The sequence below is a fragment of the Otolemur garnettii genome, unplaced genomic scaffold, assembly GCF_000181295.1.
Source record: "Otolemur garnettii isolate 467f Iridium unplaced genomic scaffold, OtoGar3 scaffold00098, whole genome shotgun sequence".
Taxonomy (NCBI): domain Eukaryota; kingdom Metazoa; phylum Chordata; class Mammalia; order Primates; family Galagidae; genus Otolemur; species Otolemur garnettii.
In genome coordinates this window covers 5509313-5523125 of record NW_003852493.1, presented here as the reverse complement: position 1 = coordinate 5523125, position 13813 = coordinate 5509313, and the positions used below count along the sequence as shown (strand labels likewise).

The following is a 13813-nucleotide window of genomic DNA, read 5'->3' as shown; positions in this document are numbered from 1 at the left end:
CACCCAGGAATTGCCACAGTTAAATATTTGGTATGCAGAATAGAATAATAGTTTTCAATCAAGTTTTTCCTTATTTCCCTTAATCAACTTTCATGGTTTTTTAAGTGTATGTTCCATAAACTTCTTATACAGTTTATTCCTAGATATTTTGTTTTTGTTTTGTTCTTCTTTTGAGTGGGACTGTTTCCCATTATGTTTGAATTGATTATGAGATATTTATTGTTGCAACCAAGCACTATATTTTCCTATTTTTATTAGTTCTAATACCGTGTCTTTTGATTCCATTAGTTTTTCCAGGACACAAATTTTATCTTTCGCAGGCTGCAATGTCTAATGTTTCATGATGAAAGTAGTATGCAACACTGCTTAGAATTTTAAAGAGAATTCTTGATGTTAGACAAACACAGTTCATGCTAGACTTTCCCATAATATTTGAACTAACACTTAAAATGTCATGGGACCTTTTGTAGGAAAAAGGTTATAAGCTGATATCACATACAGGGTATTTCTCCATATTCATATTTTTAACACTATTTTGCCTGGCAGAATCCCCATCATAAAAAATTCACCCTCATGGGGGTGATTAAATAAATAATCCATACATCTATATCTAGTCACTTTAGAGTCAACAGGTTATCCTTATGTTGTTCAATTTCAAGTTGAAATATAACTGACTTTTTCTCCCTCAGTATATCAAGAGACTTTCATAGAAAAGAGAAGAATACAAATATTAACAGTATAAGAACACTGCCTCACTGTACAAATAATCTCTCTGCTATTTTTCTCATCTCTAAGAGAAGTCCTGATTTTTCTTCTGCCCTGTAGAGAGTAGCTGAGGCTATTTATTTATTTTACAAAAGTTTAGATTCTCTATCAAATCTGTAAAAATTAACCTTACATTAACTTCCTTTTTCAACCCTCAAGCTGCTGCAACATCATCATGTCATTATACATCAGGATGTTCCTCCTATACTATAAGAAATTTCTTATAAAAATACATTATTTAAAAATATTTTAAATAATTGAGTAGATCTAAAAGCCTTAGCATTTTGATAACATTCATAAGATATTTCTAAAATGTCACATAATGTGAACATGGAATAATTTCTAAAACTAAATGTTCTTAAATTATTTAATATAAAAAATTCAGTTCAAGTAGCAGTTACTTGGCTGAAAGCATTTATAACTACAGGCTGAAGGAGCCACTTTGAATTTCTTACTAGCAAGCATAAAATTGAAATGGACTAAATGATATATATACTTCTTTGGGAATGAGGAAATATTTCTTCTAGTACAGTTTCATAATCCCTTATCTGAAATCTGTAGAGCCAGATGTATTTAAAATTTCTTGGCTTGGGCGGTACCTCTGGTTCAGTGGGTGGGGCACTGGCCCCATATACCAAGGGTGGTAGGTTCAAGCCCCAGCCCCAGCCAAACTGCAACAAAAAGTAGCCAGAAGTTGTGGCAGGCGCCTGTGGTCCCAGCTACTCCAGAGGCTGACGCAAGAGAATCACCTAGGCCCAGGAGTTGGAGGTTGCTGCGAGCTGTGTGATGCCAAGGCACTCTACCAAGGGTGACAGGGAGAGACTCTGTCTCTACAAATAAATAAATAAATATAAAATAAAATAAAATTTCTTGGATTTTTAGAAATGTGGTAAAGAGCACATGTCTTATATTACTTAAAACACTGGCAGGTGGACGGTGCCTGTGGCTCATTGGGTAGGGCCCTGGCCCCATATACCAAGGGTGGTGGGTTTAAGCCCGGCCCCAGCCACCTAAAAAGCAATGAGAATTGCAATAAAAAATAGCCAGTTGTTGTGGCAGGCATTTATAGTCCCAGCTACTCGGGGAGGCTGAGGCGAGAGAATCGCTTAAGCCCAAAAGTTTGAGGTTGCTGTGAGCTGATATGCCATGGTACTCTACCAAGGGCAACAAAGTGAGACTCTGTCTCAAAAAAAGAAAAAAATACCACTGGCAGGCACTGGGGAAGCACCCCATAAGTAAATAGACTAGTATTATACAAATGTATGATGATTTACATTAATAGTATAAACTTTAATTTGGGTCAGGTTTGCCACCAAATGATTTTAGCTCAGATTGGGCTTGTCCACCATATTGATTATGAAATAAACCTTCATTTATCAGAGATTTTTATATTATATATGGTAATATGACATTCTGAAACTGAAGTTCTTTTCCTACTGACTAGATGATTTTGGTCATTTTTTTTGAGCCTCAAGTATCTCAAATGCTAAAATGAAGAACTGAACTAAGTAAATTATTTGTGAACATTTCAGATTCTAAATCTGAATATCTATTTAATTCTTTGATATAAGAAACATTATAATTAAATCCATTTTATAATACCTCAGCCTAATACCTTTTTAGTTCAGAGGCCCTCAAGAGTCTTGAAAGGTTATAGTCATTATCTATCATTTATATATAAAGATTAAAGTATTTCCATCAAGAAGTGTTTTTACTTGGTCTTCCGTATGGTTGGAACCAAACTCGGTTTCCAATTCATGAAGAACAGATTAGTTTTTAGCATAACTTTGATTTCCAGAATGTACTCTAGTGTAAGATTTTTTACAATCATAATTAAAATTTGAACCATATAGAGATGTCAGGAAACATTGTGTGGGTTGCGTGATTTTCTTTTGAAAACCAGAAAGAAGAAATTAATCAGGATTAGACAAAGATAACTAAAAGAGAATCTACAAAATCCCATTTTGTTTCAGAGCCTCTATCTTTGAATTTCAATGCCAAGAATGTTGAATCCTGAAGGGGATTTGGCACCAGGAATGAAGAGGCTTGACACAGAGTCTGTGCTGGGGGAATGAGGAGCTCAGGGAAGAGACCTCTTGAGCAAATCTTGGGTCCAGGTGCATATTTATTATGATAAAACAGGAAGAAGTAGATAAAAGCTGCTTATCAGATATCAGCACTGATTAGGGAGGACATGGTGAAGATCAGAGAGAATGTCTCCACCTTTGTTTTTGTAAAACCACAGACTTGAGCACCATCTTTGCCTATAGCATTAAGAGACCTTTGGAATCCAGAGAATCTTTATTACCACATCTCACATATACGTTCTCTCTTAGGGGTCAATTTTCTGCCCTCCCGCACCTACACAACTCACATGCCATTCTCTTGACACTTTAGGTCTCTCAAGCAGAAAGCAAGCCTATGATCAAGGTCAGGGAATAATTTTCCCTGCTGAGTCCTAAATATAAAGGGATAAAGACTAAATCAATTAGAGTAGCGCCAACCTTTCGGCACCAGGGACCGGTTTCATGGAAGACAGTATTTCCATAGAGGTGGGGAGAGTGGATTTAGGCAGTGGTACCAGCTACATCTATGGAGAGTGATTATAAATACAGCTCAAACTTCACTTGCTCTTCTGACACCCACCTCTGCTGTGTGGCCCTGTTCCTAACAGGCTACGCACCATACCCATGCAAGTCCTGGCTGGGAACTGCAGAATTAGAGGACTGATGAAGTTTCCTACTAGACAGAGATGGTAAACTTGGACAGTTAAACTGTGTGTGGGTGAGAGAATTAGATGAAAACTAGAGATGAGTGCGGTAGGTTGGAGCTAACAAACCATCATAGATTTGTTTCTGGAGACTTGCTTTATTTGTCTGGCACTTGTGTTATAAAAAGAAAAAAAGTGTATTTGATTATCTTGGGGCATGGAATGTTCTTCAGCATTCTGTATTTTCTGCCAATTTCTATGTTCTTGCCCTCTGTCATTCATCTCATTTGACTGGTGACCCCTGAGGTCATTTACATTTGTCACTCCTGTCTGTAGGCTATATATACTGTTAAAGCAGATTAAAAGCAATGGAAAGATCATGGTAGGGTGAGGGAGACTATAGTATGGATTTAAGATTTGTTATTGCAGGACTTCTGAGTGGCTAGAAGATGTCTAGCTACCATCAACCACCTTTTATTTATTTCTTCAAATAGTATTCACTGAGCACTTACCATGCTGTGTAGGTTCTGGGGAGACAATCAGAAATAAGACAAACATGTCCTACTTGTCTATTGAAGGAGACAGACATCAAACCAGAGAAGATGCCTATGTGAAGACTGATGAAAAAGTAGGATGAGGGAGAAACAAGAGTCCTCCCTTGTTTAGATGGAGAGATCTGGTTAGCTCTCTGTGAGGATGACACACTGGTGGAACCTAAGGCTGAGTAGAAGCCAACCAGGTAGAAAGAAGAAGAAAGTGTCTCTAAGACAGAGGGAGCAGCAGGCAGGAAGACATCGAGGCAGAACAAACGTGGTGTACTGGAGAAATGGAAAGCCCAGTGTAGTTGGGATGTGTAAATGAGATGAGAGTGGAGAAATGACCAAGGGTAAGGTCATGTGGACTTTAAATACTCCTTTAAGGGGTAATGGGAAACACTGAAGGGATTCAAGCAAGGTCAGACTAGAGTTTTTAAGAGGTTACTTTGGGCTGCTGATTGGAGAACAGATTACAGGGTTACAAAGTGGAACCGATTTTGTAAGTTAAAAATATCTCTATGACTTGAATCTATTTCTGTAATTTGATTCATAATGATATGATACTTAAACATTCATAGTTGATGCCTAAAAACATTTCAAAGAAAAAAGAATGGTTTAACAATGGTCACACCTTGTATCTTGGCTTTAAAGTTTTCTGAAATCCTCAATGTACAGTACTAACTTACATGAAAAAATTCCCTGTAGGCCTTTTTAGAAGTAATATTATATAAGGAATACGGTGGTCAAATTCTAAGAGTTTCTAGAAATAGAGGTTCAAATATATTATGGATGTTATCTTATTTTTTGCATTTACTTAAAAGTGTTTAAAAATAAGAACTGCATTTAACTGTATTTTAACTTCCAATAACATGATGCTATTTCTTTGTCATTTTTCTGTTTTTATGAAATGTAGATTATCTGGTGTTTTGTATGAAAACTGGAATGAGAAGCACCAAGTATAGGCCGGTAGACTACCAAAAACTGCGTGCATTAACCGAAGTACAAAAACTAGCTTCAGCCTGTACAGAGCTAAAGGTTAGAAGTTATGTGTGTTTTTTTCTATTTTTGGAATATTGAATTCCTAGGAAGTATTTACATTGCAAATGTAAAAATAAATGACATTTTAAGTAGTTTTTAGAATCTCCCAACTATTAATAGTGAATGGTAACTAACATTTATTGAATGCTCCCAGGTGCAGTATTATAGTTTAAGTACATTACTCATTTAATGTTGTAACAACTCTGTGAGGTCTGAGTTCGACTGTGGTTTTGGAAAGATTACCAGTTCATTAGTTTTTAGTAATTTTCAACTTAATCTGAAAAATAAATAGTGGTAGTAAATACCAGCCATGGATTATTTTCTGATTTTAGGCTCCTTCTTGGACACGTTACAAATATGCCCTCAGGTGCTCTCTTTTCTAAAATTGGCTTTTTTTTGTTCAAATATATGTCCCCAACCAAGAAAAGGTGAATCTGGACTAGATTTGAAAGGGGCTTATTGTACACAGTATTTTAGGACCTATATTCATAGTTTAGAACTGCTCACACAGCCTGTTTCTCTCTTCCGCAAATAGTAGAGTTCATTACAAACAGCATTTTCATGGCTTGGCTACATTGAAAAACCGGTTTAGTGAAACAACACATTAAGTAATTTATAAAGTTTCATATGTTTTTAAAAATTTTCACTGCATGGTTCAGGAAGGGTTTGTTGAGGATGGGATATTGGACTTGGGATCTCAAGGCTGGTAAGATAGAGAGTTACAGTTAGCTCAGAGTCAGTTCTGGTGTTTCTATTGCACACTGCACAGTAGAGTGATGATGACTAACAGTATTGCCCATTGCAAAATAGCTAAAGAGGCCTCAGTGCCTATAGATTAGCGGCTAGGGCACCAGCCACATAGACTAGAGCTGGCAGGTTCGAACTCAGCCCAGGCCTGCCAAACAACAATGACAACAACAACCAAAAAATAGCTGGACATTGTGGCAGGTGCCTATAGTCCCAGTTACTTGAGAGGCTGAGGCAAGAGAATTACTTAAGCCCAAGAGTTTGAGGTTGCTGTGAGCTGTGACAGCACAGCACTCTACCGAGGATGACTTAATGAGACTCTGTCTTATTTAAAAAAAAAAAAAAAAAGCTAAAGAGGTAGCCTTTGAATGTTCTTACTCAAAGAAATGATGAATATCTGGAGTGACGGTCATGCTAAATATACTGACTTGATCATTACACAACACATAGAGCAAATATGTGCTATATATATACTTGTTATTCATTATATATATGTTATATATGTATTTGACATTTTGCTATCAAATATCAAATGTAGTACTCCAAACATGCACAATTATGTCAATTAAAAAAGGAATTTAAAAAAGGACTAAGCCAAAAAAAAAAAAAAAGTGACAAATATGCCAAATAGAAAAAGATACCTGCATCATCACACACAGTTTTTAGATATTTGAGTTGTATTCAGTTTTGAGATGTTGGAAATTGTGCTGCTGCCAACGTCTTCATGCATAGAGACTTTTCATGTTTTAGAATTCCTATCTCCACAGGAAGAATTCCCATGACTGGGATGTCTGGACCAAAAAGTATAAATATTTGTATTGTTTTTGAGACTTGTTACCAGATTTCTTCCCCAATGTATTATTTAATAATGATACTACCACAAACATATTCTCTACCCCATTATCACATTTGAATATGTACATATATATTCCTCTAACACATTTATATTCCTAATATTCTCCATCCCTCAATCTATTCCTCCATCCATCTGGTATGCACCAAAAGAGTCATTTGGCTGATTGTAGAATGGTTGAGTGTTCAAATTAGTATTTGGTCAAAGCAATCTCTTTGGCAATAGTTTTGCCATCAAAGAATAAATATATTTAAGATATTTAATTGTTATTGTGGCTTTTAACATTGGATATTAAGTACAGGAACAAGAATTTTTCAGCACTGTCAGCTGCCAGATTGCTTCCCTGGTCACTGTTTTACATATTTTGTGCAGTTAAACAAAGGCTCACTTCCAATTGCCATTTTCAATAGCATTACTAACCTTTTAGTTCATACTATGCAACAGAATACAACTCAGAAAGAAGTTTTTAGAAATGACTCTGTACCTGGGATTCATAGCTTGGTAAATCTCAAAAACTTTCTTATTTTTAACTAATGACAATGGTTTACAGTCTGTAGCAATCATTCTGATAAGCTTGTGCTTCCATTTTTGGTCTCCATAGATTCATAATGATAAGGAATTGCCCTTTTATAGCATTTTTGTAATGTCTGTTTGGAATTTTAGTTAGTGGGAACAAAATGTGTCCTTGGTCCTTCATCATCTTCTAACACTTTCTTCTTTTTTCTTCATACAGTTTTTATCTTTTATTACATATGGATTAATGATATGCTGGGAATGTGGTTGTACATGATTTTGGAGTCTTTCCTTCTCATTTAATTTAGAGGTGGCAAGTTGACATTTTGCTTTTAATTTATTCTTATAAGATGTGAACATTTGCCAAATAGGACTTTTTCTTGAAAGACTCATGGATTAAATGGAATTAAATAACTGGAAATGAAATATAACTCTTAAATCTCTTTTAAATGTTATGAATGCTAATATACCAAACAGTTTACATTAACTAGAATTATGATGTAATATCATTCCTGTTACTCTTTTTTATATTATTATTATTTAAGTTGTATAAAATATGTATTGGCTGAAAAAGAATATGTTGTTATTCTTGTTACATAGCTAACACATTCTCTCTTAATCTTTGTATTAATTATCAGTTTATTTTCCTGTTTATTTTACCATTTACAAGTGCTTTTTAAAAAAACATAAAATTAAGTTTTAATAATCATCTTTAATTATTGTAGCACTTTGCTCTTATAATATGAAATATAAACATTTCAATTGAAGGATAAAATGTTAACTTTTGAAGTGTGTAAGATTATTGCTTCATGTTACTTCTAGAATATTTAGTATTTTCTTGATTTACATTACTAATATTGTTATACTGATTAGATGTGATAGTCATCTATATAATCATTGTGTTACTGATCGTATACAATTTCTAGGGTGCCAGGTAAGACCCTAAAGTGGACATTCAGGGATTTAGTCTTTTAAAAGCTGAGATTGAGCCCAAAACTAAATAGTAGATATTTCAGCTGAAAACTAAAACCAGTTTTGGTACATTATATCTAAGTGTTCATTTTTAACTTATGAAGTGTAAAAGAGAGCTTCACAATTATTTTTATTTGAGTTCTTTGCTTACATACTTCTTATCCAGTTCAAGTATCCAACTATTGATTCTTTTTAAAAGAAATTATACTATAGAAAATCATACACCTATGCAAAATTAGATTGAATGGTATAATCAATCTTCCTATAACTTCGTCTACCATGAACAATGATTAACTTTTGGCCATTTTCCCTTTATACTTCAGCCTGCAAACCTCCCTCCGTGCCAGATTATTTTGAAGCAAATTTAAGGCATCGTATTTTACCCATAAGTATTTCAACATGTATCTCCAAAATATTAGAGTTTTTAAAAAGCCCTATAATACAATTATCATGTCTAGAAATGATAATTTCTTAATTTCAAATATGCAGTTAGTATTAAATGTCCCTGGTTGTCTTAAAATTTTTTTCTTAAATTTTATTCAAATTGGCACGTAGGTATGATTTATATATTACAACTGATTTTTCTTTTTTATCTTTTTTTTTTTTGAGACAAAGTCTCACTTTGCCATCCTTGGTAGAGTGCCATGGCATCAGTCTAGCTCACAGCACCCTCAAACTTCTGGGCTCAAATATTCTCCTGTCTCAGCCTCCCAAGTTTCTGGGACTATAGGCACCTGCTATAGCGCCTGGCTATTTTTAGAGACAGGGGTCTCGCTCTGGCTCAGGCTGGTCTTGAACTCTGAGCTCAAGGAATCCACCCACCTCGGCCTCCAAGAGTGCTAGGATTACAAGCATGAGCCACTGTGCTCAGCCCTTGATTTTTATTTTTTCAATCACCTCCTCTATCCTCTTGTATTTTGTAATTTATATTCGGAAAAAATTGCATTGTTTGTCCTTTATAGTTTCTTATACTTGGAATTATTCTGGTTGCATCCTGGTGGTGTCATTTAACATGTTTGTCTGTTTCTTGTATTTTCAGTAAGTGGTAGTTTATCTAGAAACTTGATCAGATGCAGGTTCAATTTATTTTGGCAAGAACACTTACTGATGAAATTTTTGAGCTCCAGTCTTTTTCTATTACAAATAGTGCCGCAATGAATAGCTCGGAGCATGTATCTTTTTATATTTTGCTGATATAGTTTTCAGATGGATTTCTATAAATGAGATTGCTAGATCACAGGATAAATCCTTGTGAAATCTTATGAACATCCCCAAATTCCCTTCTATGAAGGGGTGTGTGTATCATTTTGTATACCACTAGCAATGTAAGACAGAACTTACTTTCCATAGCCCCACAGAGTGTTTTGTTAAACATTTGAGTTTTTGCCAATCTGATAGATGAGAAATAAGAAATTGCATCTTAGTATAGTTGTTTTTTCTTTTTATTTATGCTAAAAGTTCTTTATTGATGTACATATATAACTCACATATAATAAAATGCATACATTTTCTGTGTATGTTCCAGTGAATTTTGACAAATAAATACACACATGTAAACACCACAAATTATCCACTACTTATTTCTGTCCGTATCTAAGGATGGATGCTCTGGCCCAAAGGGCTTTTATGGTATTTAGGCATCTAATTTAGGGTTTCATAATCTTGGGTTGCCTCAATAAACCACACATAGGAAACCTCTGGTTTCTGATTCTTTCATGAATTCATTATTTTTGTCACTTTTCCAAAGGTTGTTTAAATCATCAGCATTCTGCATAAGTCATTATCTACCTTGAATATTGATTTTACATGGCTTATTGCCCAGAAAAATGAATTTGAGTCATCTGGAAATCTCAGTATTGATAAAGATATAACTTTAGATCTTTTTGTTCTTTTTAAGACTTTATTTTTCTTCATTTTTGGCCTGAAGTAGAATCAATGAGTGAATTTACAAAAAATCAGTATGTATTGCAAAATATTGAAAGTGTCTAGTGAAAAATAGTAGCTTTATTTTGACTGTTATAGTCTATTTAATTGGCCTTTCCTTAGGCCCAAAGGCAAAGGCATTGATTTTTTTTTTAATCTATAAAAATGCCATGTTGTCCACCAATGTATTTTAATTTATTTTTTGTACAATGTGGACCAAATATATCAAAGAAATCTAATTTTAAAAGTTGTATCTGTTGCAGCAAACTTTAGAGACTGTATTTGGTAGACATGGAATGAGTTTTAGGCATTCTTAAAGCAAACACTAGAGCATTATAGTTTGGAAATGGACTATATACTTTTATTTTTTTCTGTAAGTAAAATAGACAGTGATGAATGTTTTCCTGCAGTGTCTTATATTTTTAAAATGTACTTTCCTCCTCAATTTCATAATTGTAGCACTATTAAGACCTCCTGGGAGTGGAACTCCTAAGGAAAACATTATATATTTTTTAAAGTAATCTTTGGGTTAATTTGTTTTCTTACACCTCTAATTTCGAATCACTAACCAGAACAGCAGAAAGATAAACTCAAGGTTAAAGTAATCAGTGAATGGCAGCTAGAAATAGCATGCATTATAAAGGTTCCTTTTTAGAACTTGTCTTCTGAAGTTTTTGTATCTTCAGTATTGATCTTTTAAGCTTTCAGGATCCTAAGCACTCTTAACAGCAGAGAAATGACAGAATATATGTATTTCATCAAGTTTCTGATTACACTTTTCTAGTTTAAAAGTGTTAATATGGCATACCAAGTTCAGAGTACACATCAGTGTTCCCAAAAGTCCATGTTTAACTAGGAAACAGACATTGCTGGAGGACAGGAGTCTTTAATACGGGAAAGTGGTAATATAGGTAATAAAGCTGCGAAGGCACACAGAGGACTGTAAGACAACACAGAGATGGTCAGCCACAGGTGTCATTGCCATGAGGACAGAGGGACAGAGGGCCATGAAGATGCAGCAAGGCGGTGCCACACCCCATGAATGAGGTTCCCAGCATAGTTGGAACCACAATGGAATTTATTGTCTGTAGAAGACCTGGTGCAATGGAAGGGAAGCAGGTCCTCTGGAGACGCTGTGAGAGTAGGGAAGTGGGTGGAGCTGGTCCTTCGGCTTCTCCTTAACTCCCTGCCTGCAGTCTCCCATCCCGGTGTCTCCTTTTCACTGAAGCCAGCTGATGGGACCTCCTGAGAAACAAGCTGCTCTGTGATATGGGGCTGGAACAGCCAGGGATGGGTGGAAGACAAACAGACCTGGGCCTGATACAACCTGTAGAAACCCAGAAACACTAATTATGTCCTACATTATTAAAAAGGCATAAAATTTGGAAATCAGTCAAAATTGGGGTTTCAATGATACATGATATTTTTATTTTATTTTTTATTTTTTTTTGAGACAGAGTCTCAATATGTCACCCTCAGTAGAGTGTTGTAGTGTCACAGTTCACAGCAACCTCAAACTCTTGGGCTTAGGCAATTCTCTTACCTTGGTCTTCCAAGTAGCTGGAACTACAGGCGTTTGCCGCAACACCCGGCTATTTTCTTATTGCAGTTGTCATTGTTGTTTAGCTGGCCTGGGCTGGGCTCAACCCCGCCACCCTTGGTGCATGTGGCTGGTGCCGTAACCACTGTGCTACGGGCACAGAGCTGCCACATGATATTTTTATTATTTCTGTAAGTGCTTTCAAATGTTTGCTTACATTAAAAACAATTATTTACAAAGCCATGGAGTTGAAAGGTTAAAATTGTATGTTCAAGGTCATATTTTTAGTAAAAGTACTGAAGCTGGAAGGAAAGCCGGGCCTCCAATAACTTACTCTGGTAAGGTTTCCCATCTTACTGTGAGGCAACAGACAACAACCAATCCAAATGCCAAGGTTCTTTGTGACGCTGATGTTTACAAGTTTTATGGTCTTGACCAAGTCTCTTACATTTAGTGTCCTTATTGTATGGGAGTTATATATATCTCAATAAAGAACTTTCAACATAAACAAAAAGCAAAATCAACTACCCTAAGATGCCATTTCTCATTTATCAGATACCCTTTATGCCCCGCAGGAAAGATGTGTCCAAAGGGAGAGAAGTCTGTGGAAAACTTGAAAAGTTTTCTGGGGCTGTATGAATGAAGGTCTTACTTATTGTATGTATGGAAAATAGAATGACTTCACCTTTCTTTGTATAAATACTTTTAAAATAGTTCTTAAATTGGTTAGTATTCTAAATCATTTTCTCCTGCCGCTCCCTGCTTTTTAACATAGTGTTTATTTTGGGTAGACTTTGTGTTAGAAGTTGCACTAATAAGGATGGAAAAGGTGTAAGGGTTGAATTCATACATGCAGATTAAACCCGTCTGTTTTGGCAGACATTTTAAAAACGTTGAAGTTGCTCCTCTTTTGTCCCTCCGAATCTAGATCAGAAAAACGTTGCAGACTTCAAAGATATCTAAAGAACAAACAGTAATAAAACAACACAAGCAAGTGTGGTGGCAGGAACACCAGAGGCTAAATGAAGTCAGGTAAGAACTGGGGGAAACCTCAGTAAAACGGGTAGGGATTACTGGAAATAATACTTACTTAGCTGGGTGTCCTGTAATGTTCCATGATAACTAAATCATTACAATCAAACCTTAAAGTTATAATTTGTGAGCCAAATCAAAGTCCTTTCATTTCCTCAGCCCAACCTGAAATCCAGGGAATGTACCAATGTGGCTTTGCTCTCCACGGGAAGGGGATAATCTTCTATATCTGCCAATCACTTGTTCTTCTCCAGTCCTACCCTCATACTTCTATTTACTTAGGTTGGATTATAATGTTCTGGTTACATATTTTTCTTCCCTATATATTAGTAAACTCCTCAAGGGCAAACATCCCCATTATAGTCCTTTGGCCATCAAAGCATACATAAAAAGAGGTGTAAATGCTTTAACCCACGGATGACCAAATGAACCAAGGAGTGCACATGGTTTCCTGATTTCGAGATGGAGTTACATCATGACTAACTTAATTAATTTTGGTTTTAGAATTTTGTTTTTATTTCTAGCAGTCGCTTAAAGATGAGTTAAAATGAAATGATGATTCTATGCTCGATCTTAGTTTTATCTGGCTAAAAACATTTCCTTTCAAGGGTCAAGGCAAAAAAAGAAGGCAGATGTGTTTCTCCTCCACTTAAGGCATATGTATGTGTTTTATTGATGGTGGTATTTTAAAAAATGTATATTTTAAGCATGTGTTTTGTAACAAAAGAAGTAATTTCTGTGCTCTTAATCTTAGTCTGGTTTCCAAATACCATTAGAGGTACTTTGGACTTAAGTACTTTCCACGTGGATAGGAGTTTTATTCCTTCCAGCCCATCCTTTATTGTGCTGCCTTGGGAATCTTTCTGGAACAGAGATCTGAGCAGGTGAGGTCAGCTTGATGTCCCTCAGTGGCTGGACATCAATGCTCTGGACTCTGTCCATATGCAGCGGTGCCAGGCCCTGCTGTGTGCCGGCCTCCACTCAGGCTGTTACTTACTCAGGCTGTGCCTGAGTCTCTGGGCCCTTTCTCTCTGTGTCTCGCAGGTACCCAGCCTATGTTAGGAATCTAGTATATGCTCTGAACAAGTGAACGGATGACAAAACCACATTAGACCAAATAATGCTACCACTAGTTATTTTTTAAAAATATGTATATATGTTTGTGATTGTAAAAAATTGACTGA

At 35.7% G+C, this 13813-nt stretch overlaps 1 protein-coding gene across 1 annotated transcript in view; it reads left to right on the top strand.

The window, feature by feature from the left end:
* Nucleotides 1-13813, top strand: part of CCDC148 (coiled-coil domain containing 148) — a 242673-nt gene that overhangs the window by 85513 nt on the left and 143347 nt on the right. Inside the window, exons 2-3 of the mRNA XM_003795962.3 lie at nt 4925-5046; nt 12526-12629. Coding sequence (XP_003796010.1) covers nt 4942-5046; nt 12526-12629 — 209 coding nt within the window. The 5' untranslated portion in view covers nt 4925-4941. The remainder of the gene's footprint in view (nt 1-4924; nt 5047-12525; nt 12630-13813) is intronic.